Raw genomic sequence first — 24,883 nt, forward strand, 5'->3', positions numbered from 1 at the left:
TGTATTAAGTGTATGTGTTTTGGAAGATGATCTATCTGTTAAGTGTATTCTGTTTTGGTAGCTGATCAGTGAAACAAGCCTTCTAATCACAATAAAAATGGCAAAGTTACTGATTTATTTATTAACTTGTTTATATAGAAAGAAAGAGCAATATAGAAACAAAGAAAATACAAGAAAAAGACAAAGAGGTCTTTGTTTGGCCTGGTCACTACTGACTATATCTGCAGTCCTTACATGTAATAATGTTTTCACCCAGCTGGGCTCATAAACTTGTACTAACAAACTGAAATTTTTTAAATAGAAAGAAATATATACTTTTTCTTAGGTACTAAATAATAGATGTGTGTAATTATTTTATTATTCCAAACAATAAAAATATTCAGAGAAAATAGTGTTCACTTACAACTTGAAGCAAAGAGAGATACCCAAATCCTACATTATCAAAGTTTACTTTCACATTTTTCCATCGAGCAGTCTCATTTCTTTCTATTAGTTTTAGGCAATCAGTATGATTATTCACGTCTTCGATGTCAAACCTGTCACCAGTTGTGGTGTTAATACAGTGGTAGAATTTGCCAGCAAACAAATTTACGCCCATGATGCTGAAAATTAGCCAGAATATAAGACAAACCAGAAGCACATTCATGATGGATGGAATTGCTCCTAAAAGGGCATTCACAACCACCTAATACACAAATGGAAAAAAAGAAAAGTCAGAATTCTTATCTGTTAATAAAGAAAAAAAAATTCCCCTAGTAATCTCTGGCTTTCCCATTTTTTTTTTTCTATCAAGGCTATTTATTCTAGGATATTTAAAAGCAAGGTTTAAAAAAATCTTAAAATACATTTTTTTTCTTAAGCAATACACTTAGGAAAACAACTATAGGCAATATAACCAAGAAATGAAACAAAAACGTTTTTTAAAAAAAGGGAGGGAGAAGCATTAAAAGGTTAAAGGAAAAGCAAAATCGGAGGAACTTGCTGCCAGATGAAGTTAGAATTGTGTTGTTTATCAGAAAAAAGAAAAGTTAAAAAGCCTATGCAGAAGTTTAACTCATTTTAAAAAGGCAGTATCTTAAAGAACAAAACTAAAACATTTGGACCTGAGTTGATTTGACCAATATATTTTTAAAATAACTTAAAAATTCAGATAATGAATATAAAAAATTATTAAATACCTAATATAATTGTCATTAATTATTCATGCATTGCTATGACTAATAATTTTTGCATAAGAAGCAAGACAATTTGCATTATGTATTTCATTAGATCATCACATCGTTTATTTCAAGCTCCAGTCATGTCAGTTGTTTCATTTACTGAGTTTAATTCAAAACACTTATTTCAAATGAAACATAATAGAAATCATTTCTTGGAAAAATAAGAAAAAGAGGGATGCTATACATAGTTCTCAAATCTGATGTGATCACATGAAGCTCTGTGTTCAATTATTATCTACTTTTTTTTTCTATAGAAGGATGTCTTCCCCCTCTTTATTTCTGGACCACTAGTTAAAAATCTGAGTGTTCATGTTTGGCAACAACATAGGGGTGGCTTCCTTACTTTTCCTCCATCCCTCCCACTGGAGCTGCACAGGAGTGGCTAAGAGGGAAGGTAAAAACAGACCCTAAAATGCTTGTAAGGGGCAGCTGCCTTAAACTTGGACATTAGTAGCTGTGTTTAATTCCACCTATGTGCTTGTATTATTCTTGTCAACCTGATCCAAAGGAAGTAGTCATCAAAACATCTTCTATTTGCCATTTGATGCCAGTGTATTTTTAGAACTATTTTTTAACTGCCTGTCTGTAAACAAAAATACATGAGCCAATTTCTTATACTTCTGAGCCCTGTTTAAAGTCTGTAAAGAACTCTAGGTCTTCTGGGGAATATAAAACAGTGTGATAAGTGGGCCAAAGAAAATAAGAATACCAGTAATGACAAAGGTGGAGGGGATGAGTATGAAAAATTAATCTGGTTGAGTTATCCAGGCAGAACCAAATGATGTGGCCTATGCAACCTACCAAGCTGACAGGTGACACTTTGCCATATCTCATCTGACTATCTGTATTAATACAATGGGCTTCATAAATTCTTGTTTTATGATTTATTTTAAATGAATGGATGGAATTAGATTTCTTTCAGATTAGAGATTTGGAAATTGAAATCAAGTTACTATTTATTTGTCTTCTTTCCCGATTATTTTGTCCACTATCCAGATTACAATGCTGTTTCTAGTGTGTATACACAGAGTACTAATTAAAATATGTATTTTGCCTTCAACACCCAATTTAGAGTATGAGCAGAACACTGGTTATCTATACCACTTCTTGATTTTCTTTTCACATTACCTGTCTCACATTTTTTCTTCAAAACATTTCTCAGCTTTGTCACCTCTTTTCCATTCTCACAGTCACCACCTAGAACCACCCTCTGTTATTTCATACTTCTACTATCGTCAGTCTCCTAACCTTCTCCTTCATTTAATCTATGTAAGATGAATTAATCTTCCCCAAATCCCACTTGAAAGTTGTTTATTGGCTCTCTGGTAACTACCAAATATTTTTCTTACCTTGCTATTCACATCACTCCACAATCTATATTTCCGGTTTTAACTTCCCTGGTCATCTATACTTCATGCCACTTCAATTAATATAATAACCATATGCTAATATAATTGCCAGATAATTGAGATGTCATTTACCTTGAAATTCCTTGTCTAATAGCTCCTTTTCTGAAATACTCTCCCCTCTCAAAGGCTTTAGTTCAAATAGCACTTCTTTCATGGAGCCTAACTTTGCCCACCCAGTTTAGCCTCCTAAATAAAGAGGAATGTTTTCCCCTTTGAATTCAAGAATCAGAATTCTAGTACTGAACAGACTGTACAGATAATTCAGTATTGTGTTCTCATTTGGCATATGAGAAAAAATAAGGTTATAACAAGTTGAGTTCAGAAAGTAGTCTATAAATAGCATCTAGTGCTCTTTCCAGTCTACATTGAAGAGTTGCTCCCACTTATCTTGGTACCATATTACTGTGTACTAGAGTTCAGTGTAATCCTGACAGCTTGTAAGGTTTTCTAAAAATTTAAGATGCAAAAATATGTTCATGAATCTTCCAGGGCCTTAAGTGTCTTGAATATAGGAATATACCAGAGAGCTTTGAATACAGGAATAAAATAATGGTTGACAAAATGAATGGATTAATGAAGCAAAGTTTAGCTTAGTATTTATTGATTAAAGCATAATTTTTAAATGTTATTTCTGAATATGGCTGAGAATAATTAAGGAACGGAGCAGAGGGAGAAGTTTGTGCTTAGGTAATATGTATGAAAGGTTTACTTTGAAACTGGGGATTGATTTAGAGTTAAAATGAACTCTATGGAATTTATGATGCAAGCATGTATTCTGCAGCCGTGCAGCTCAGGATATGATTCGCAAAGTTGGCATACATTTGGCCCAGAGAAAAGTTGTATTTTTTTTGTGAATATAAAAGAACCTTATTTTAGAAAACACTTGGCACAGTATTGGGGAATTTACTATACAAAGCTATAGTCATATTTATGATGTATTAAATTAGACAATGAAAGATCATAGAAAAGATTGTCTTTTCCCAAGAGTTCCAAGCCATTCCTTGGTTCAGCAAAGCAGGAGGTGGATTAACTTTTTTCAGTCTCAATAAAACTGCAGTAATTGGTTCTCATGGCGGGAAGAAAGTAGGCAGAATTAGTCTGAATAAATTGGAAAGAACAAATTGAACTTTCAGGCTACATGAAAGGAGATGTCTGAGAAAGGAACTATCTTAATGAATTAATACTGTACTAGAGGTTGTTTCTTCTCAGAAGCTTTTTTTCAAAACAAACATCATCAAATAAAGTTTCTCTGCTCTAGCACAACCAATTCGATTTCTGGTTCATTACCTGCATTTTAAAAAATATGTCTACACCAAATGAAGGCTTGATGATTAAATATGCAAATTCACATTAGAAATTTTCATACATGCAGAAATGTCTTTTTATCTGAATTAATTACTTTTGAACTTCAATTCAACACTATTTATGAATTCTAGTGTTTCTGTAATAGAAATAAAGAAAATGTATGTGAATAAAAATAAAAAGTAGGCAAAGTAGGAATTATCCATTTTTAAGTATGAAGAAGAATAATAGAATCTTCCTTTAAAAATCTAAAATAATCGTACTGTGGGTTTTAATTAAGACAATTATTTTTGTAAGCTATGATATATCAGTGATCCAAACAAAAATTCTGACTTTTTCTGTCTCTCAAAAATAAGAACTCTTCTTCTTGTATAATACACTTAAACTTTAAGAATAAATAAAATATAGAGTTATGTTTATGTATGTTTTGACTGTGATATCTTTTAAAATCCTAGAAAGTTAGTTGGGAGTTACTTATTCTAAGAAGTGAGTTTATGCCTCAGATTTTATCTTAATGCTCATGATAAGATGTTTTTGTTTTATTTCTAGGTGTGTATTCTATTCTGCATAATTCAAATAAGTGGATTCTTTTATATTAACTTGTTGTTTACAACACAATTCACATGTGCTTAATTCAACTATTTCTTAATTTATTTTTTGCCTTGTTAACATTTTGAAAATAACCCCATACGAACTTACACAATAAAAAATGAGAATGGTCACAATCAATACCAGTCTTATAAAACCTGAAATATTGCACCCTAGTATCTGCTCATACGTATCAATAATCAACTGATGGTATCTCACTGGTAATTTGCAGGACCCAGACCAAGGTACTAAACAGCAGGGGCTGTATGCCTCAAACAGTATTATGAGCTTAACAAGTTAAACTGTTTTTTCACATAATTGTTCTACACCAGGGTCCCCCGCCCTCACCAATCAAGTAATCTCCCCATAAATGGATAACTCTATATACACACAACTAAATCATATTCAATGAAACTTCATAAAGATATCAACCATTGGGGTTAAAATCCACAGAGGGTAAATTCATAAAGGTTTTTTTTTTTTTTCCCAAATGAAATTTAAGACAATTGAAAAGAGGGGATTAGGATGTAAATACTGTATTTTCCCTACTGTGGTGCAATAATAGTACCCTTCCCAATCCCACCCTCACCCCACTACACATAAGTCACAGTGCAAGGATTAAAGGTAGCAAAAGGGGTAATACAGTACCCATAATAAAGGGCTCAGGGGAGGAACCAGCGCTCCACCCCATCCAAGTTGGAGCAAGATTATCCTATACAAAATAGAAATATATAGTTTGTTATTAGTTAGAGATCTGATATGACAGAACATTTGGTGTTATCTTTTGTTCATGATGCTCTCTGTCTGTTTCCCTATCAATTAAGACTTGAGTTCTTTTGAAAAAGAAGGTATTTAAGATTTCCTATGTTAGGAAATTAAAAATACAAATTTCAATACAAATTTTAATTATTCTAGATATTAGCGACATCAATTCACTCAGTTTAATTTTACAAGTTGAAAAATTTGGACTGGAAATTTGAAATACAATAAATGTTTAAAAGCTGTCAGCCAGAAATGTGCATAAAACATGCAAAACACAAAGTGCAACGTGATGATAATTTATTTGTTACTTTCTAACTTCTTATGAAGCACTGTACAACATGCTTTATTCAGTAATGTTGCATAAAAGCACATGCTTTGAAAAAGTAACAGAACAACAAAAATAAAATGAGTGCCTGTGTTACGCTTTGACGCAGCTATTGCGATTTTATGCTGCTAGGGCAAAGAATTAAATGAGAGTTTCTGAGTATGTTCAAATCTCACTTCCCAATCATAATATCATTCTTATATCCAACCTCACCATCACTCGTGATTATATTTTTACAAAATAAAAAAATCCAAACACTAGAAGTATAAAAAATAGAATCAAGTATAAGGTTATTTTGACTCTACAATGCCAAACACGTATTGAAGAGATCAGTCATTTTAGTGCTGTGTATATGCTGTCATTATGAGGAATAGAGCCATATTCATAAATCTGACCATTTAAATGATTAGTTTTATCACTATCAACATTTATAAGGATTTTATGTCTAAAACTCCAAGTTTGAAAAGGTAACCTCTTTTAATATAAAGGGTATTATTGATTAATAATTATAGATATGGTTATTTCTGAGAAAATTAAAAGCATACCCACAAAACCAACTTTTTTATAGCAATGAAGTGTAATGTATGGAAATATCTGAGCACTTGACCAGTGAATGGATTTAACAAATTTTCAAATGGTCAGATGTAAAAAGTTTATAATATTTTCAAAAGTTTAGCATTGTTCAGATTTCATAACCCATATAAAATATATTACTTTGATTCAGGCAACATGTTTTCAAGTAGAATATAGAGAAATGATATTTTTTCTCCAGAACTGAAACTGCCAGTCTGAAACAAAACAAAGTGACATTTAATTGGAAAACAGACTTAATTTTTACATACCCCAGAGAGAATTTCTGATAACATTTTGGTGAAAATGTGAGGCTCTCTGTGAGAAATAAAAGAGGACTACTTGTATTTTATTGTACTGAGTTGTTGATAATGAGGAAAAAGTTTTCATATATATTAGGGAAATCGAAGACAAGTCTTATGTTCTTACGAAGTGACATTTATTATAAGACTTGAGAACATAAGGCTATAAACAATGTATAAAGTGCAAATGGAAGTCTACAATACAGCTTAGTTTCCATAAACGTATCTAATCTTAGGAGGTGAGAGAGCAATGATTTTCTATTGGAATCACACAATTTAGTGTTTTGTTTTGACAATATTTTTTTAAAAAGCAGAACTAATTTTTTATATTATACATCTATAAATTAATGCTTCATGCTTTAACAAAAGACACGGAGAATAACAAGTCAATAATGGCAAAATTTCTAATCTGTTACGAATGATGGAAAATGATTATTGGGTCTTTAAGAAGGATAAAATAAAATTTGTGTGACTCTGACCAATAAGATGTAAGTTAAGGTTAATTTATAAATTATAGTAATGAGTCAAAATTATATTTTCTGTTCATTATAAGTGTTTATTATCATAAAAATGGTGTTGATTTGTATGTAATCTTTAAGTTAGTATTACTAGTTTTATAAATTCAGTCAACACTTAATATCTAACCATCTAACCTTGAATATATTCAAATAATGCAAACTTTGGCATTATACAGACAAAAATTTTAACAACTCCTTTCATTCTTTTCTTTACATTCATACTTAGGCACATGTGTGATTCACATTATTTTCAGGAAAACTCGTTAAGTACAGTATATCATCACAAAGAATAAGCACCTGATACAGAATTTACTTTAGATTATTATTGTATCATTACACACAGTACTTTAATAATGCATTTGCTTTTTTTTTGTATATAGATTTGTAAGGAAACTCCCAAGAAGGATTAGGAAATAAAGTCATTTAAATAAGCACAGCAGATAAATGATATTATATCATTTCAAGAGAGGCCTATTTCTCTTGCATATCACCTAGAAGTAAATATGCAACAGATAAAACAACAAAGTAGCAATTTTGCAAAGATTTGCCATTCCTTTTGCATGCATAGGTTTTCCTTTTTCTAAATTTAATTTAGTTTAATTTTGGCTATATGCAATACTTCAGGTTCTTTCATTTTTCTTACCCTCATCCCTTCAAATCGAGATAAGGCTCTTAGAGGTCTCAGAGCTCTTAGTGTCCTGAGAGATTTGATGGCTCCAAGTTCTGAGTAACCCAAGGCATTTGCTGTTAAACTGACCAGTGAAACCTGCACACACAAAAATAATAACAATTAATAAATAGAATCATCATTCAATATGTAGTTCCTAGTTGCTATATATAACAAGTATAATTTTTGCTTATAATTATTCAGAAAGTAAATGTTCATTTTCAGTAAACCTTTAAAAAATTAAAGAAATATTTTCAGTTTGATGCAAACGATGTAACTTTTAGGACATTAATTAAAAGCTAGCTGAAAAAAATCCTTAAATGTCATATAATTTATCAATTGAATAATTAGGAAAAAAACAAAGTAAAAATTAGTAAAATAAAAGAAGAAATCAAGGTGGAAAAAAATTCATTGGCTATTCTTCCTTTATTTTATTAAGTTGCTGTTGAATTTATGGCTTTTCTTATAGCTAGTTATAAAATACAAAAACTGCTATTGTAGTTACAAAAGCAAGAAGTTTCTACCATGCATCAGTATATTCAACTAATCATAATTGGTATTCTCAGAAATTAATGAACTACATCAGTTTTAAAGGTGATATTTTGTCTTGGTAATACCTTGCATTTTCACTTGTTTAAAGTTTATTTTTACATAAGTAACTTAGAAAGAAATTCCATTACAAAACTTCTTCAAAAATCTTTACACTAATTTATGGCTTCTGCCATGATACCTGGCCCCAAGGGGCCAATCAATGAATATTTACCAAATACACACAGCAATAAATTTACTTCATTTGTATTCATTTGTAGGTAATATACGTGACTAAATGACAAATCTTATGTATCTAATTCTCTAAATAAGGAATTTACCAAAACTTTGCATTCAATCAAGATTACAATTTATTTAGTTAGGAAGAGGCTAGTATCGGACAATTCCACATATACTGGACACTATTTTTGTAAACTTTTCTTTTTAAAAATGTATTAATTATGTATCATATTTAATACACTTCTTACATTATTTGATATGTGCTGTAATTAGTCTTTTTATAGAGTGCTATACTGATCTTCATTAAATAATTAAAACAGAACTTTGAAAATAAAGGTATTATTGTTACAAACTACAAAATTTTCTATAAAATTATTTTCTTAAAATATTTCAAAAATGAAACTTAAAAACTTCCACCAGAAAGCCGATGTGTAATAAGTGTAATAGAAAAAAAAAACAAACCTCAGGAAGTTTTAAAGGGTTAAATTACATTTAGATTTAAATTATAGTGTAAAAAATTCTGAAATTGAAATATAATGTAACTTCTAATGCTTGAAACCTCAATATTAGAAACTTCCTCCCTTATTGATGTGATAAAGCAATTCTTCCTTTGAGATTTCTCTCAATTGGCTCATTTCACAGGAACATTGTTAAGTTTTTCAAATAGCCTAGCTTTGCCTTTGTTCAGGATCAAGGAGATATAATGCATGCATGATTCTTAGCTCAATCACACCTTCCACAAGAAACCCTCATAGTCTTGCTGGGTTAGTATCTTTTTGGGGTAAAACAATACGAAGTCAGGATAATTTTGCTATAGCTTTCTAAAGCTGAAATTTTGCCAAGTTGATAATGGAAAACATGATGCTTAACTTTAACACATCTTGAAGTCAGTCACTTGTTTTCAGTAAATGCAGTATTAATCATTGGGCATACAAATTCTATAAAGGGCTGTTTGGGCTTGCCGTAAATCTAGTTTATATTCTAGGAAAACTTTCACTGCTACATAAAGTAGACTTGTCTTTCCCTATACTCTGCACACCTTACTCCCTAAAATGAAGTCATAATCCAGATAATCTACTATTTAAATCTATTCTTTAAAAAGTTTGAGTAGATCAAAGAGAATTTTTTTTTTTTTTTTTTTTTTTTTTTTTTTTGAGACGGAGTCTCGCTCTGTCGCCCAGGCTGGAGTGCAGTGGCGCGATCAAGGCTCACTGCAAGCTCCGCCTCCCGGGTTCACGCCATTCTCCTGCCTCAGCCTCCCAAGAATTTTTTTTTAAATGACTATAGCACCCAACGGCATCACTGTTTTTATTGAGTGCCTTTAATACTGTACAAGTTTGGGGCCAAAAGTTTGGGGCCAAGAAACTAACTCAGTGGCACAAAATCAACAAGCGATGGTCCCGGGATACAAACTTGAGTCCGCTGATTCACAACATAAAGGATTTAAGTAACATACCTTTTAAGTTCCCTATTTCACTACTTTCCCTACAAACTGCTGATGTGTTGTTTTTTCTTTAGCTTTCTCAGATAACTAGAGAACTACCATAGATTCCATCCCCCAATGCTGTTTTAAATCAGAATTAAATTAGCCCATGTCTTCCAGAAATGACACTGTCATTGAGTATATGCATTTAGTGGTTATTATAGTCTGTCAACATAACATAGTGGTCTGAGACTCACTATTTTAGAATTTGTATATAAATAAGACAAGCTACCTTGAACAGAGACAAAAATATGAATGATACCTACATCAACAATTAAGAAGTCCAGCCAACACCAGGCATTGGTGAAATATGTTTGATAGCCATATGCCACCCATTTTAGAAGCATTTCCAGAATGAAAATGTAAGTGAAAACCTTGTCAGCATATTCCAACATTGTCTTAATTGTCTTTCGCTGATCAATATATATATCTTCAAATGCCTATAAAGAAAATGTTACACATTAGCTTTCAAAAATGATTATACTCTATAAGCTATTTTAAAAACCTAATCATATATGCATATGACATTTCATTGGAATAGGAGGGCAGAGAAACAATAGTTATGGTTACATTTTTTTCCTCTCAAAGCTCTTTTACTTATTTCATCAGGGGAAAGACTATTGGTAGAAGAAAAAGAAAAGTATGATTCCAGTGAATTAAGTTCTTGATGTTGTATCCTGATGTGGCCATTGCAACTTGAAGTTATGTATTCCTTTTGTTTCATTTATTTTGCTTCCTCCTATTTTTTTTTTTTTTGCTATAGAAAGGAGGTTGAAGAAATAATGAAAACTTGTGTTTTTGTAAAGCAGAAATTGTGATTGATCTTCACAGTTTCCAATTTTACTAAATAGTTGAGTTCATCCGCTTCTTTTTTCTTGTTTGTTTTTTTAATAGTTTATGTTTCTCAACAGACATGCAGCGTGACAATGATTAAATAAAATTGCTTTTCATTTAGATTCTAATATATATTCTTCTGTTATGAACATCTTGATGTTTCACTTCTAAGTATGCATTGCTTTCAACAGTGAAATACTTCTAAAGTAGCATGTAGAAAATATTTCTTTCTTCAGAAAAATTACAGGTAAATATATGTCTGTGTTAGAATTATAAACTGAAGTTAAAGAAACTTGTACTATTGTTGCATTTTAATCAGGCAAACTCTTGTTTCTCTTTCTCTCTCTTTTTCTATCTATGGCTTAAGTATTTCCTTTGTGTCAGTGTTTCTCTAAAATTCTATCTGTATATTTATATTTTTATAAATAATTTTCATATAAAAATAAATTGATTCTGATGAAGTGAACACCTTCTTATAAAGATAAACCCATCCTTATATGAATCTCTTAGGCATGCTGCCCAGTATTTATTGTTACCAACTTTCATTATTTCCTGAGTAGCACAAAAATAGTGAGCACACAGTTGGAAAAAGACAGAGAGTGGTCCCTAAGGACTTACTACTGTCCATCAGAGATAATAATAATAAATACCATTTAGAAACAAAATTCATCAAAACTCAGAGAATATATATTCCCATCCCAGGGCTTCCAATAACTCTTTTCTTATTACACAATGAGTAATCAAATATTCACATCCTTTGGTGTTAATGAATAAGCTGAAGGGCTACACTTTCTGGACTATTTAGTAATAAGCAAAAATTAATGATTAGCTTCTTAAAATTGTATTTACATACATAGTAAAAGTAAATCCAGAAATGTAGAGTTATAAAGTAAATCTATAGTCTAGAGGATACAAGGTAGGATAATTAAAAATGCATGCATTGGATACTAAGACAATGAAACAGAAAGGATGAATACGTCATCAGTATTAGAATGTTCTAAAGATTAGTGCCGTATCACCTTTTCTTAATATTCACTCACCAGAGCACCGCTACTAAGGAGAATCATGAAAACAATGAAGGTCTCAAACCAGTTATGTTCAACTATTCGGAAACACGTCCTTCTCAGGTTCCACCATTGTTTTCCTCTGCCTTCTTCCACATTGATTTGACAACACTTGAATCTTTGTACACAGCCTGCAGAAATAGTGTTCAAATAAAAGTAGATAAAATATCTCTGCTTCCATAATATCCTTTAGCAATGTCCTTGTCTTATCTTTTTATTACTATGCTCATCTCTGTCTTGCTAGGGTAGCTCTCTAAGCCTAGAGTAGTAAGAGCACATTCATCAGCTGTGTGAAGTTGTGGAAATCATTCAGCCTCTTTAAATGGTTCCCTAGTGAACAGTATTTGCTTTGTCTGCCTCACAGTGTTATTGTACATGAAAAACTTTGTAAATTACAAATAAATGTGAAGTAGCTTTTCCTTGTACCATATCATCCTGTTGCACTCTGTTGAAGTCATTCTAGAGAAGAACTTTAAATTGGACATTAAAAATGATAAGCAGAAAACTTCCCCCCTTTTTTAAAGGATAGAGAGTAAAAATGTAGATCTCTTCCAACAATCCTGCATTTCTAGCCATTCAGGATGTTTTTGTTATGTGCCTAGAAGGGCTTATATGTAATTTGCAAAATTAATTTAGTTCACTAAAATGTAATTTGTATGGTTTGGCTTTGACTTGTCATTGCCTTCCTCACACATTGCTTTCACTTAGTCTAAATGAAATCAACAGGTACTTCTGAGTACTGTTGTAAGCACAAAGGTACACTTAGCTACACACACAAAAAGGCACAGAACATGTACCTTACTCCCAAGAACCTTACCAAAAAAATCTGGTTTTCAAAAGAGAAAAAAAAGAGATATAAATACAGGATCCCTGCTCCAAGGTAAAAAAAGGAGGGAAAGATGTGTTTGAAGAAGAAGGAGAAAGGGAATGAATGGAGAAAAGGAGGAAGAAAAGAAGGGAAGGAGGAAAGAAGGAACTAAGGAATGAAGGAATGGAGGAAAAGAAGAGAAAGAAGACAGTAAAGCAACATATAACAGTTCAAAAAGAGAAAGAGTTTTCATAGGATAATATATGTTATCAGGTAAATTAAATGGAAATATTTGTTACAGCCATTCAGAGGAACAAGCTGCTCTTCCACCATGGTCAGACGAGGGTAGTTTTGAAGAGGACATTAAGTGATATGCATGATTTGTATAGGGAATAGAAGAAGACTGAAGGTATACTAGGCCTATGAAAAAAATAACATCAAATATAAAGCATGCATATTTCCAAACCTCAAATTCCAGGGACATCAGACCACAGGAAATATTAGTTGTAGGAAAAACATATCTCTTCTATCTATTGCCCATACTGCACCAGACTTAACTTGTGACGGGTTAGGTATTGAGTTTCAAGGGCCGTATTTATTCCTCACTTCATCCAACAATCATTGGAAACTGATGTTTTCATTAAAGAAACACAATTTAGCACTAGCAATCCATTTAGTTTTAGCAGTCAGAAAGTTACCTTTAAGGCAAATTCTGTGTAGGATCATTTTCACTAGTGTTTTAAAGATGCTAACTTACTGTGAAATCACCATTTAATTTAAAAACATAAGCTAGAAGTTTTGATGACATTAAAATATTTTTCCTCCATGTTCTTAATCTCTTCCACGTATTGGGCAGATATAATCAAAGCACAACACTAGATTTTTAAGTTTTTTTGTCTATCAACATATTAGAGGTAATTGAATTATATCTATTACAAAGTGCCGTTTTATTATATGTGATTTATTTTAGGTGACCAACAGCTAAACAAGCTGCACTCCAAATGAAAGATTAATATTGGGATTCTTTACCTTCAGTGAAACAGGCTTCCGGTTCAAGGGTTTCTTCAGGTTCCACTACGGGCTGTTCTTCTGCAGGTGCGCCGATGTCCACAGTGCTACCTTCTGAGGAGCTACTGCTTTCATTCAGTTTCTGTAAGTGAGATGGACGTAGAAAGTAAAGTCCTTTCATTTTGACTGCCAATAAAGGATTATTACTATAAATTTGTTTTTTTATTCTTCTTGAGGTAGAGATATTTTTAGAGAAAAAGAGAGATTGAATAAGAGGAGGAAATCAGAAAATCATTGTCTATGTTAACTCTTTTACCATAATTCACAATGTAAGCATGAAATCAGATTGCTGTGTTATGAGGTTACAAAAGGCCATCAGCCACATGTACTGAGCAAAACACTGCCCTGTGGATTAGAGAAGCAGGGGACAGAGGGAAGAGAAGAGGGAGGAGGAGAAAGGGAAAAGGAACAGGAGAGTAAGGGAAAAGGAGCAGGAGAGAAAGAGAAAACTTGCCTTAGAAGATAATAATGTCGTTAGGTTATTCAGCAGTTTAATGTTTGACTTTACATATTTCTTTAACAATGTCTTACCTATGTGTGAAAATACCACCTGTTGTTTTCACTCATGTTACTGAGATTCATGGTTAAGGCGTTCAGAGTTATTTACTATAAATGTACTCATTTGGAGAGAAATTGTTATAAAATATGTTAAAAATTACATCAATAAACAACCTTAGAGATATTAGATAGACATCTTCAATTTCTGGCCAATATTTTAGAGCCTGAAGTGTTGTAAAATGAGATAAACAGTGTGTGGGAAAATTCGGTTTCCTCTGACAAATCATGTTTATGTTAATATGCCATGTGAAGCTGAAAGAACAAAATCTAGTTAAACAACAACAACAATAACAATATCCTTCATATTTTGACAATAGTGATAGGATACTCATTTCTCTTTCTATGGTTCTCAGAAGACAAAGATGGCAGAGATAATAGAAAACAATAACTTACACATTAAGATAGGAAAAACTCATGAACGCTCTTTCTGAAGACCAGCAAACTGGCTTATAAGTTTTTGGCAAGTGTAATTAATTCATTGATTTATTCAACTAATTTTTTTTGAACACCAACAATATGCTACAAGCTGAGTATTCACTGATAACTGAAATATCTGTAATCCTTATTGGAGTATCAAATCTAGTACAGTGTTTTCCAGACTTTAGGCTTGTGTAGACCCTCCAATAGGCATTCAAGCGCACACGATGACAAGCCATTCAACCCGTTATCACAATATTGTAAATAGTAAAAATTAAGCACAATATTACAATTGTTAATAAGAATTTCACATACATAGAAGAGTGTTGATATTTCAGAAAGAGTTTCACCAAAATATTTGCATTTGCTTGAAGAAGTATAGCTTATATGTCTGGGTCCATATTTAGTTGCCTTCTTTCCTTTCCTTTTCATTTCTTAAAATAGAAAAACTTAACTGACAGCTACAGAAAATTAGGACCTATAATGGTATATAACTCTGTCATAGTTCTGAGAAGTCAGGTTGAAGATGGCCTTTGAAATTACAAAAATATTTCTCACTGAAGACTAATTTCAACATTCTAACACATATTAAATAGACTTGCATACTATACTAAGAAGCTGAAAAGTTGATTGTTCAACATGAAAGCCAGTAGCAAATAGATTATAATCTACTTTTGGGTTGCATTTAGCTTTGACTATATTTGTGTTCTGTTCTAGCATTTGCACTGAATTAAAAATGTATCCAGGAATAAGTCATTGGTTTCTTCCTCTGACAAAGAAAGAAAATCACCTAATGGCAGGCATTAGTCACATTCTCAGTCAAACTACTCATAACATCCCATAGTCTTCTGAAGAAATTCTTAGGTCTTATCCTCAACATTACACAGATTCATCATTTGGCCGTAAAGTGATACGCCTAGGCTGAGACTTGTCACTTCAACAAGTGCCTTCATATTTTAAAAATGACCTTGATTGGCACTCTCCGGGCCATAATAAAATTCATTACATATTTTATAAAAACCATGTGAACAACATTTCATCACTCATTGTTCTTCACTGTAGAAAAGCAATCTTGTGTAAGATGCCCATTCTTCATAAAACAATTAGATAATGGGATTTGAGAATTTTAACAGTTTTCACAAAAATTAATTAAGAACTAGAAAGGATATTATTTCCTGTGAATAAATTTGTGTAGAGAGGCATTCAGGTACAAAGAATTAAAATAGCAAATCTACTTCTCTCTCTCTCTCTCCCTCTCTCTCTCTCTCTCTCTCTCTCTCTCTATATATATATATATATATATATATATAAAACTGTTATCTGCTAGATCTGATCCCTACATAGTTTTCCAGTCTATATCAAGACTCACAAAATAATAGAATATTAGCATAAAAATCTACTCTTCATCAGTATAGGTTGTCAGTAATAAGCAGAACAAAAAGTTGCTGAGTAATTAATCTTCATGTAAGTGCCACACATAAATGACTGATTCTTTGCATATAAGTGTTTTATCCAATTGTAAGGTGAATTAAATCCTGGCATGAACATGTACATAAAAATTGTTCTTCTTTGATTACTAGTAATATCATGCAATTACTTGTTCTAAGACAAAGACTTACCTGACTTACCTAAGTTATGACTATTTTCTGTGAAAATTACAAGAACTCAAAAGAACTTATGTTACTTTTTGACACATTTTCAAAATGACATTCTCTGAAGAAGACAAATAGATCAACAGTTCAATACATTTTAATATTAAGATATTCATCTTATATTTCTTATTTAGACATTTATTTTTAGGATGCTTACCTAAGATGGTCACTCTTACAGAATTACTTTTTAAAAATACATGTAGACTTATAGTGTTGTGATGTTTTTGCATTAGAGTCTCAATTCACTAAAAAAAAAATCTGAGTTTTAAGTTTATATGATTTGCATTCCTATTTTGTCTCTTTACACCTATTTTATCTTTACACCAAGATTGTGTAATGATGATATAACACAATACGAGAATAACATCAAAATGGAAAATTGAACAATGCAAGAGTTGGCATGCATTTGGACACACACAAACTCTACCCTGTCTACTAAATGTTAGTAAAGTAAACTTACTACTAATTTCAAGTACATGAGCAAGTGCTTGTAAGTACTCATAGTACCTTGGTAACTCTTTAAGAATGTGGTGGATATTAAGAACATTATAAGATTGTATGAACTGTATGATTGTATGAACATTACAAGATAATATGAACTCTAAATTAACTTATATTTAAAATATGTTAAATGTTTCTGAATACATTTGCTATTTCATGAGGACTACTTTATAAACAAACTGGGACCGTGGGTGGGTTGTAGATCCAGGAATTGGTGAATAATGTTACTTCTCCAAATTGTAAAACATTAATGGCAAAGCCAAAGATAGTCACAATGGATGGATACAATATGCTTCTAGGTATGTTTTTTTTTTTTAATGCATAGAGCTTGGAGCCACTCCATATTTCAGAAGTTTTAAGATGATTTAAAAGATGATCAAATGCGCTTATTAGCATTCTATTGGAATATCTGCACTTGGAAAGTTCACAGGTCTAGACGAGTGATCTTCTACATGTTTACAAATTAATTTTAAAACTTCTTAAAGCAATATAAGTATATTCTACAGTCTGTCTGAACTACAGTAGGAAAGTGGAGGTGTGCCTAATAATGTTCAAACTTAGCATGCTCTCAATCTAAGTAATGACTTTTTAAACAATCTTAAACGTACTTCTTTAACCAAATTCCTGATTCTGCAATATCACTCTTTCAGCACCCAGACTCAAATTTTTTTTGTTTACTTAACTTATTTCAAACATTGGCAGTAATCAAAAGACAGTTTTCCTTATTTTATCTCTGAAATAACTATTTTCTCAGCCAGATTCCAAATTCCCGTGAAATTTCTGTTCACTCTTTTACCTTTTCTTTGTTTATATATATAGTTATTTATATAACTATAAATAAAAATGGCCATCCTCATTCTAGCCTCATGCAACTTAGACCTTTGTGGTCCACAAAGCTTAGTGTATGTATGGTGAATGACTGATAAACATTTAGTGAATGAATGAATAGATGAATATCTCCGTTTCAGATATTAGTGATGGATAAAGTTTTTGTTTTCAACTTAGAGTTCCAACCAAATCTCCCAAATTTGTCTTTCACAGATAGAAGCTGTGTGTTAATCAAGGCGAACTTCTTAATGTTCTCTGGCTTTTTCTCAAAGTGATTTTTCCTCCCATCAATGTGGAAGAGTAATAATTACTCTCTTATTTAAACCCCTTTCAACACTTTATAGGCACTACTTTGGGCGCATATTGCTTTTTTATTATAACTTCTCTTCATTCTAATGGACTTACAAAATGACACTTGCAGTTTTCTCAGTAAAATACAATAACTGATGACCTTGATGTGCAAAAATTGCTCAGGTAGTATACCTGCATATTTGTATTTTCACCAGCTGAATGGTATGCTTACCAAGAATAAGTTATGTTTATTTTCTAATCAATTTACACTATTCTAAAATACTGTAAGTGTGTAATTTAATCTTGTAGAATTTGAAAAATGCATTTAAAAAGTGTTGTTGTATTTATAAAGACTAAGTCAAAGTCATTGAATAAATGTAATACAGGTAAATCCCCCACATGGATACATGTACATTAAAAAACTATAAAATTAGGTGTGAATAATTATTTTTAAATAGGTACTATTATAAATTTCTAGAAAGAGACTAAATTCAGGTTGCTTTATATGATTCATTAAGATATTTGTCCTCTGGGGGGAAAAAGAAACTAAACAGAAGCAATAGATGATGAATTACAAGTGCAGCTCATGCTAAAGCGTTGATGTAGCACTCCAAACAATGAACCCATGCTATCACAAGGGGTCTAAAGTGATGTTTTTATATATGTCACTTTTATTTTGTAAATAAATGGAGCAGTTGAATATTTGGATCCAGAGGAGTGTATACATCTTTCAGGAACAATATATGATTGAAAATTAGATTTTAAAAATGATATTCATATTTGGCTTAAGCTCTACTTCCCAAGTCAGCATTTTGCAAAGGGAGGCTGGTAAGCCACATCATGGCTAACCCCTATGATAGACCTTGATTCTCATAATGGTAAGAAGAATTTTCCCCTACTTTCAAATCATAATAACATCAGAAAAAGTGACACATGAATATTAGAAAGATTAAACCGTAAGCAACGGGGCTTATGTCAATGAATTACTCTAGATAAACGATGATAACCTGAGAGAAGTGTTAGTGCTTTTTCTGGAAATTTATATATAATGTAAATAAATGAGCATTAGTGTAAGAAAGGAAAGAAAAACAAACGAAATAAGTACACAAGTGACTGAACTAAACTGTTTTTAGCCAAAATATGGGAAACAACAAGAGTTTTGATCGGCATGTTAAATAAGGAATATCAATACAGAAATTAAAATTAAATTAAACAAATAATAATCCTTTTTACATAGTCAATAGATTAAAATAAATAAAAACATTAATATAAAAGTCACCAAGATCTTCTCAAAGATGATAGTAAGTTTTTCAAAATAAGAAAGGCATTAAGCTTAAACACTTAATTTGTATAAATTATATCTAAAATGCTACATGCTTAGTCATTAATGTACTTTAGAACTTAGAGAAAGTCTATCATCTGCAGATGATAAACTACAGCTAAATTTCAATCAACAATTATACCAACATTTAGTATGTATGTTGCAATGAAAGGCATCTGTCCTACTAATATTACAGAAGAGGTGTTTCCAGCCAATGTTCTGCAGAGATCTCACTCCAGCCTTAAGTGGCTGAAGGCTTTAATTTGAGCAGGGAAGTTCCACTTTCATCTAATTTATGCATGATACATGAAAAAATTTGATTGAAATGTTATTTAAAAAGATTGGAAAACTGCCTACACTCTCAGCTACTTCAGAGGCTGAGGCAGGAGAATTGCTTGAACTTACAAGTTTGAGAACAATTTCAGCATTATAGCCGGATCCCATTTCTAAAATAAATAAATAAATACATAAATGAACATTTAAAAAATATATTGGAAAACCATAATTGAATCAAAATTTGGGGAAATGCATGCCCAAATTTAAAAAGAAGGTATCAAATGAAAGAAAAAATATGTGTGGTGAATATAGGGAAAATTATGTGGAATTTAGTATCATGAATTTCAGTGGAAGAAAGGTGATACAATGAAAAAAGTCTTCAAGATTTAGCAATTTCAGATAAAACAACTTGGCACTAAACTAATGCAAGGAGCCATTATTTTAAAAAGTCTCTTAAAGTTTAGAATTTGTCACCAACACCACTAGTAACTGGGGGGTGAGGGGGTTATATCAAATGAAGAGATAGTATCTTCGTGGGCATTAAAAAAAGTTATTTCAGAGGTTTAATCTATAAACTTGAAGAAGAATTGACAGTATATTGAATGACATGTAAGAATCTCTTCTTTATGTCTGCAAACATGCTTTATTCATGACAGTCTGTAGTAAACAGAATTCTAAGATGGTCTCCAAAATTTCTGGCCACTGTTATCATGCCTTGTATATGGGCAGGACCTGTGATTTGCTTCTAGCCAATACAATGTGGCAAAAGTAATGAGATGTCACTCACATGATCTTGTTACACTGAATCATTTTAGAAAAGTTGTAATGTTTTCTTTTTTCTCCAAGAAATAAATAATTAGTAGTTCTGACTTTTTAATGCTAAGTACCAACAACCAGGCTTATCGAAGCAGCAAAATGCGAAAGCTTTGCTACGTGAAAACATATACTACCAATCAGATAAAGTTGACAAATTATACTCAGGTTTTTTACTGGAAGCTCAGAGGGACTGGAATTGAACATGACCTCAGAAAAGTACAATATTCAGATTGGTAAAGTAGATCTGGATAATATAATTGATTTGGCAAAAAACAGTAGGTTAAAAAAAAAACTGGGATACAAAACTCTTGACTTTAAAGCTCTTTAAATTCAACATGGTGCCTCTATGAATATTTTATAACTATACATCATTACAATAAGTATGTATGTTGGTCATTTCATTTGCATATATGCAGAATATGTGCATATATTATCATGTGGTAAAATGATCAATATACGGAGTAAGTAGATGATGTAAATTACTTTATACAGCCAAGCCACATCTGTCACTCACCATTTCTGAACTGACTATTCCAAGAACTTTTAAAACAAGTTATGGCCTCCAGTGGAGCCAACAATCTTATTTTTTCATGCTTCTCCTGGCCCAGGCCACATTAGTGGAAAGAAAGCTACCGACAATAAACTGGAAAGAAACCGAGACCTGGTTTGACCTCTCGCTTTCTGTGTGGCTTTGCTCAAATAATTCTTCCTTTAGCCCATTTTTTTAAATATGTAAAATGAGGAGATGATCTTTAAAGTTCCAGCTTTAATTTTCTATGACTTTGGAGTGTTTTGGAATTTGAAATGATACATTTGGAAAGTCTTAAAGCAAAGAGAGATGTGATGTGAGGACTGAAGAGAAGGTGATGAGGGAGCAGATCTGGACTCTGGAGGAGAAAAGGATCAGGAAACTCAGAGTGGGTGTGGCTGTTGGGCCTGCACAGGCTGGGTAACACGCTGGGACTGTGGCTAGAAAAGTCCTGTGATCAGCCTGGGCAGCATAGTGAGATCCTGCTGTCCCTACTAAAAAAAAAAGAAAAAAAATGGTGTCTTAAATTTATTATTTATTTATTTATTTATTTATTTATTTTTGATATGGAGTTTCATTCTTGTTGCCCAGGCTGGAGTGCAGTGGTGCAATCTCAGCTCACTGCGACCTCTGCCTCCCAGGCTCAAGCGATTCCCCTGCCTCAGCCTCCCAAGTAGCTGGGATTACAGGCACCTGCCACCACGCCTGGCTAATTATTTATATTTTTAGTAGAGACAGGGTTTCACCATGTTGGCAAGGCTTGTCTCGAACTCCTGACCTCAGGTGACCCACCCACCTCAGCTTCCCAAAGTGCTGGGATTACAGCGTGAGATACCACGCCCAGCCAAATTTTTTTTTAAATAGCTGGATGTGGTGGTGCATGCCTGTAGTCTTAGCTACTTTGGAGGCTGAGGTGGGAGGATGGCTTGAACCCAGGAGGTTGAGGCTGCAGTGAGCTATGATTGCATCGCTGCACTCCAGCATGGATGACAGAGTGAGGCCCTGTCTCAAAAAATAAACAAACAAACAAATAAATAAATAAAAAGAAAAATCCTCTGATCATCTCTGACCAAGGAGAAGTAAATAGCTATTCCCATCTTAGAAAGAAAGAAACCATCCACATATAGCTGGGCTCTTAAAATTTCACTATTAGCTGTACACGAAATATTCAATTACTAAACATTTATTGAAAGGTACCATGTTCTGAGATTTGTAAGTATCTATCTCATGGGTCTCCTTCATCAGCATAATGCATTATTTACATGGGTTTTTGTTTTGTTTTCCTTTTTATGTGTTGCTTTTGTTTCTTCTTTTTTATCGGCCAAATTGAAAAGTAGAAAGTACACTACCGTTGTTTTGATATTAATTTATTTGATAACAATTAGGAGTAATATTTCTAAAGGTTTGTCTTCCAATTATATTTTTTTGTGACTTGTCTCTTTTGACTCTTATTTGTTCATTTATTTATTTGAGACAGGTCTCGTTCCGTCACCCAGACTGGAGTGCAGTGATGCAATCACAGCTCACTGCAGCCTCGACCTCCCAGGTTCAAGCAATTCTCCTGCCTCAGCCTCCCAAGTGACTGGGACTACAGGTGATGTCACCACACCCGGCTAATTTTTGTATTTTTTGTAGAGACAGCATCTGATCCTCAGGCTGGTGTTGAACTCTGGAGCTCAAGCAATTCACCCACCTTGGCCTCCCAAAGTGTTGTGACTACAGGACTGAGCCACGGTGCCTGGTCTTTTGCCTATTTTTCTATTGGAGTGTTAGTATTCTTCTTTGATTGCAATTGCTCTTTACACATAGAAAATCATTTGAGTTTTCCTAACAAGTATTATTTGCCAAATGTATTAGTTTTCTATGTCTGTGTAAGAAATAAGCATGCACCCAGCATCTTAGAACAACATACATTCACCATCTCACAGTTTCTATAGGTCAGAAGTCTGGCACTGCCTAGTTGGATTCTTTGCTCAGGGTCTCATTGGGATGATGTCTGCCTAGTTGGATTCTTTGCTCAGGGTCTTATTGGGATGATGTCAAGGTGTTGGCTGGAAGTCCAGTTCTTTTCTAGGGCTCAGCATCTTCTTCCAAGTTTACTGTCCTTTGCAGAGTTCATTTCTCATAATTATAAGACTGGGCTTCCTACTTTCCTGTCAGTTCATGGCCAAGAACCACTCTCAGCAACTAGAGGCCACCCATAGTCCCTGGCCACATGGCTGCTGTATGCAGTTTACAATATGAGTGTTTGCTTTTTTCTGGGCCAGGCAGAGCATATCTTTTCAGCTTCCTCTATGTGATAGCAGGAGAAATCACTCTGCATTTAAAGAGTTTGCCTGATTAGGTCAGGCCCACCCAGCATCATCCCCTTTTTTGCCATAAATGTAATGTAGTTACAGGGTGATACCATATCCACAGGTTGCAACCACACTCATGGAGTGTGGATTGTACAAGGGCAAGTGTCATTGAGGTCATCTTAGATTCTGCCTGATATACCGAAGTTTGTGTGTCTTACTGATTTTTTTTTTTCCTAAGAACCATACCTGTTATACCAATATTGTCTGCTACATTGATAATTCACTATTTTTTCTCTTTATGTATATCTTCTTCCTTTTTTGTTCCTTTTCTAATTTCTCAAAGGTATTTGTTAGGTTCTTTCATTCCTTCTTAATCATATTGGTAATATTAAGACATTCAATGACTACTTGGTCTTCTTCCACAAATTTTGACATAAAATGTTCTTATTTTTGAAACAGTTATTTAGGTATTTTATATTTGTTTAGGAGGAAATTTCTTAATTTTCAAATGGTTGGAATGCTTTCTATCAATTTATTATTAATTTCAGGCTTAACTGCATTGTGACTGGACAACCCTATATGCCAGCTATTTTAAATGTATTGAGCTTTACTTTGAGCTCTAGTATATGATTAGTTTATAGAAATATCCCATGAACCCTTGAAAATAAGAATTTTCTGTAAATATGTTTTTTGAGATAATATATAGTCATAATATATTTACTTTTGTTATTAATATTATTCAAATTCTAAATGTCATCTATTTTAAAAAACATTTTATCATAGGCTAAAAAAGTTGTATTAAAACCTTCATAATCAGTACATTTGTATGAATATATTCTTTTAATGGTTGAGATAAAAGATGAAGTGGTCCAATTCTTTATTTGATTGGGATAGTGACACTATTATTATTAAATACTCAAAAAGGGAAGGAAAAGATCTTCACATGTGTAGGAAGAGTCCTCCTCTATGTTAGCACATAAAATACGAATTCAGATAAAATACTAAAGAAATTTTGTAACAGCAAAACTAAAATGTTCTCAAATAAGTATTTTTATAGATTTAAAAATCAATAAGGCCAATTAATTTTTCCTTTTTTGTTCTTAGATTGAAATTTATTTCATTTTGAAATTCACTATTCACTAATAAAGCAATTGGTTCTGTTTTGAGATTATGGAATATTTCTTAAAATCCATTTTAATATTTATTAAACCATGAATCAACCTTAAATTTTACCAATTTCAAAATAGGCTAGTTCATTTGAGAATCTGTGTATTTTCACACATGAATCTTAATAGCTAAATTATATAGCTAAATCTTAATAGCTAAATTATTAAGACAGAATGCAGAGACCACATTGTATATGAAGCATCCACTTTGCCTTGTACACAAGGGCATTCAATAACCACTTAATAACTACAACCCTGATGGTAAGAGCATTTTTCCTCCTCAGTGGATTTATGCAAATTTCTTGCTTTTTAAAAAATGCTCTTTACTCTAGTAAATGATTTGACCTTGAGGGTAAGGCAAAACAAAGAAAACACTGTTCAATATTCTCTGAGAGTAAGTGATTAAATGCTTTTTTTCTTGTTCTCTGACTTGATCCTACAATGTTTATGTTTTTATTTTTAAACTTGGTTTGTTATAGGGAGCTTATTTATAGAGTTTAGTAGGAGTTTATAATACTCCTACTAAATTTATAATAAGTAATA

General features: G+C 32.4%; 1 protein-coding gene across 6 annotated transcripts in view; it reads right to left on the reverse strand.

Annotated features, from left to right (window-relative positions):
• Positions 1-24,883, reverse strand: part of LOC105483300 (sodium channel protein type 1 subunit alpha) — a 136,742-nt gene that overhangs the window by 12,962 nt on the left and 98,897 nt on the right. For all 6 annotated transcript variants that reach the window (XM_071072884.1, XM_071072882.1, XM_071072879.1 and 3 more), the window contains exons 19-23: positions 13,650-13,770; positions 11,789-11,943; positions 10,181-10,354; positions 7,640-7,762; positions 404-685 (exon numbers count right to left, since the gene is read on the reverse strand). In XM_071072884.1, coding sequence (XP_070928985.1) covers positions 404-685; positions 7,640-7,762; positions 10,181-10,354; positions 11,789-11,943; positions 13,650-13,770 — 855 coding nt within the window. The remainder of the gene's footprint in view (positions 1-403; positions 686-7,639; positions 7,763-10,180; positions 10,355-11,788; positions 11,944-13,649; positions 13,771-24,883) is intronic.

This window comes from Macaca nemestrina, chromosome 11 (assembly GCF_043159975.1).
Source record: "Macaca nemestrina isolate mMacNem1 chromosome 11, mMacNem.hap1, whole genome shotgun sequence".
NCBI classification, from domain to species: domain Eukaryota; kingdom Metazoa; phylum Chordata; class Mammalia; order Primates; family Cercopithecidae; genus Macaca; species Macaca nemestrina.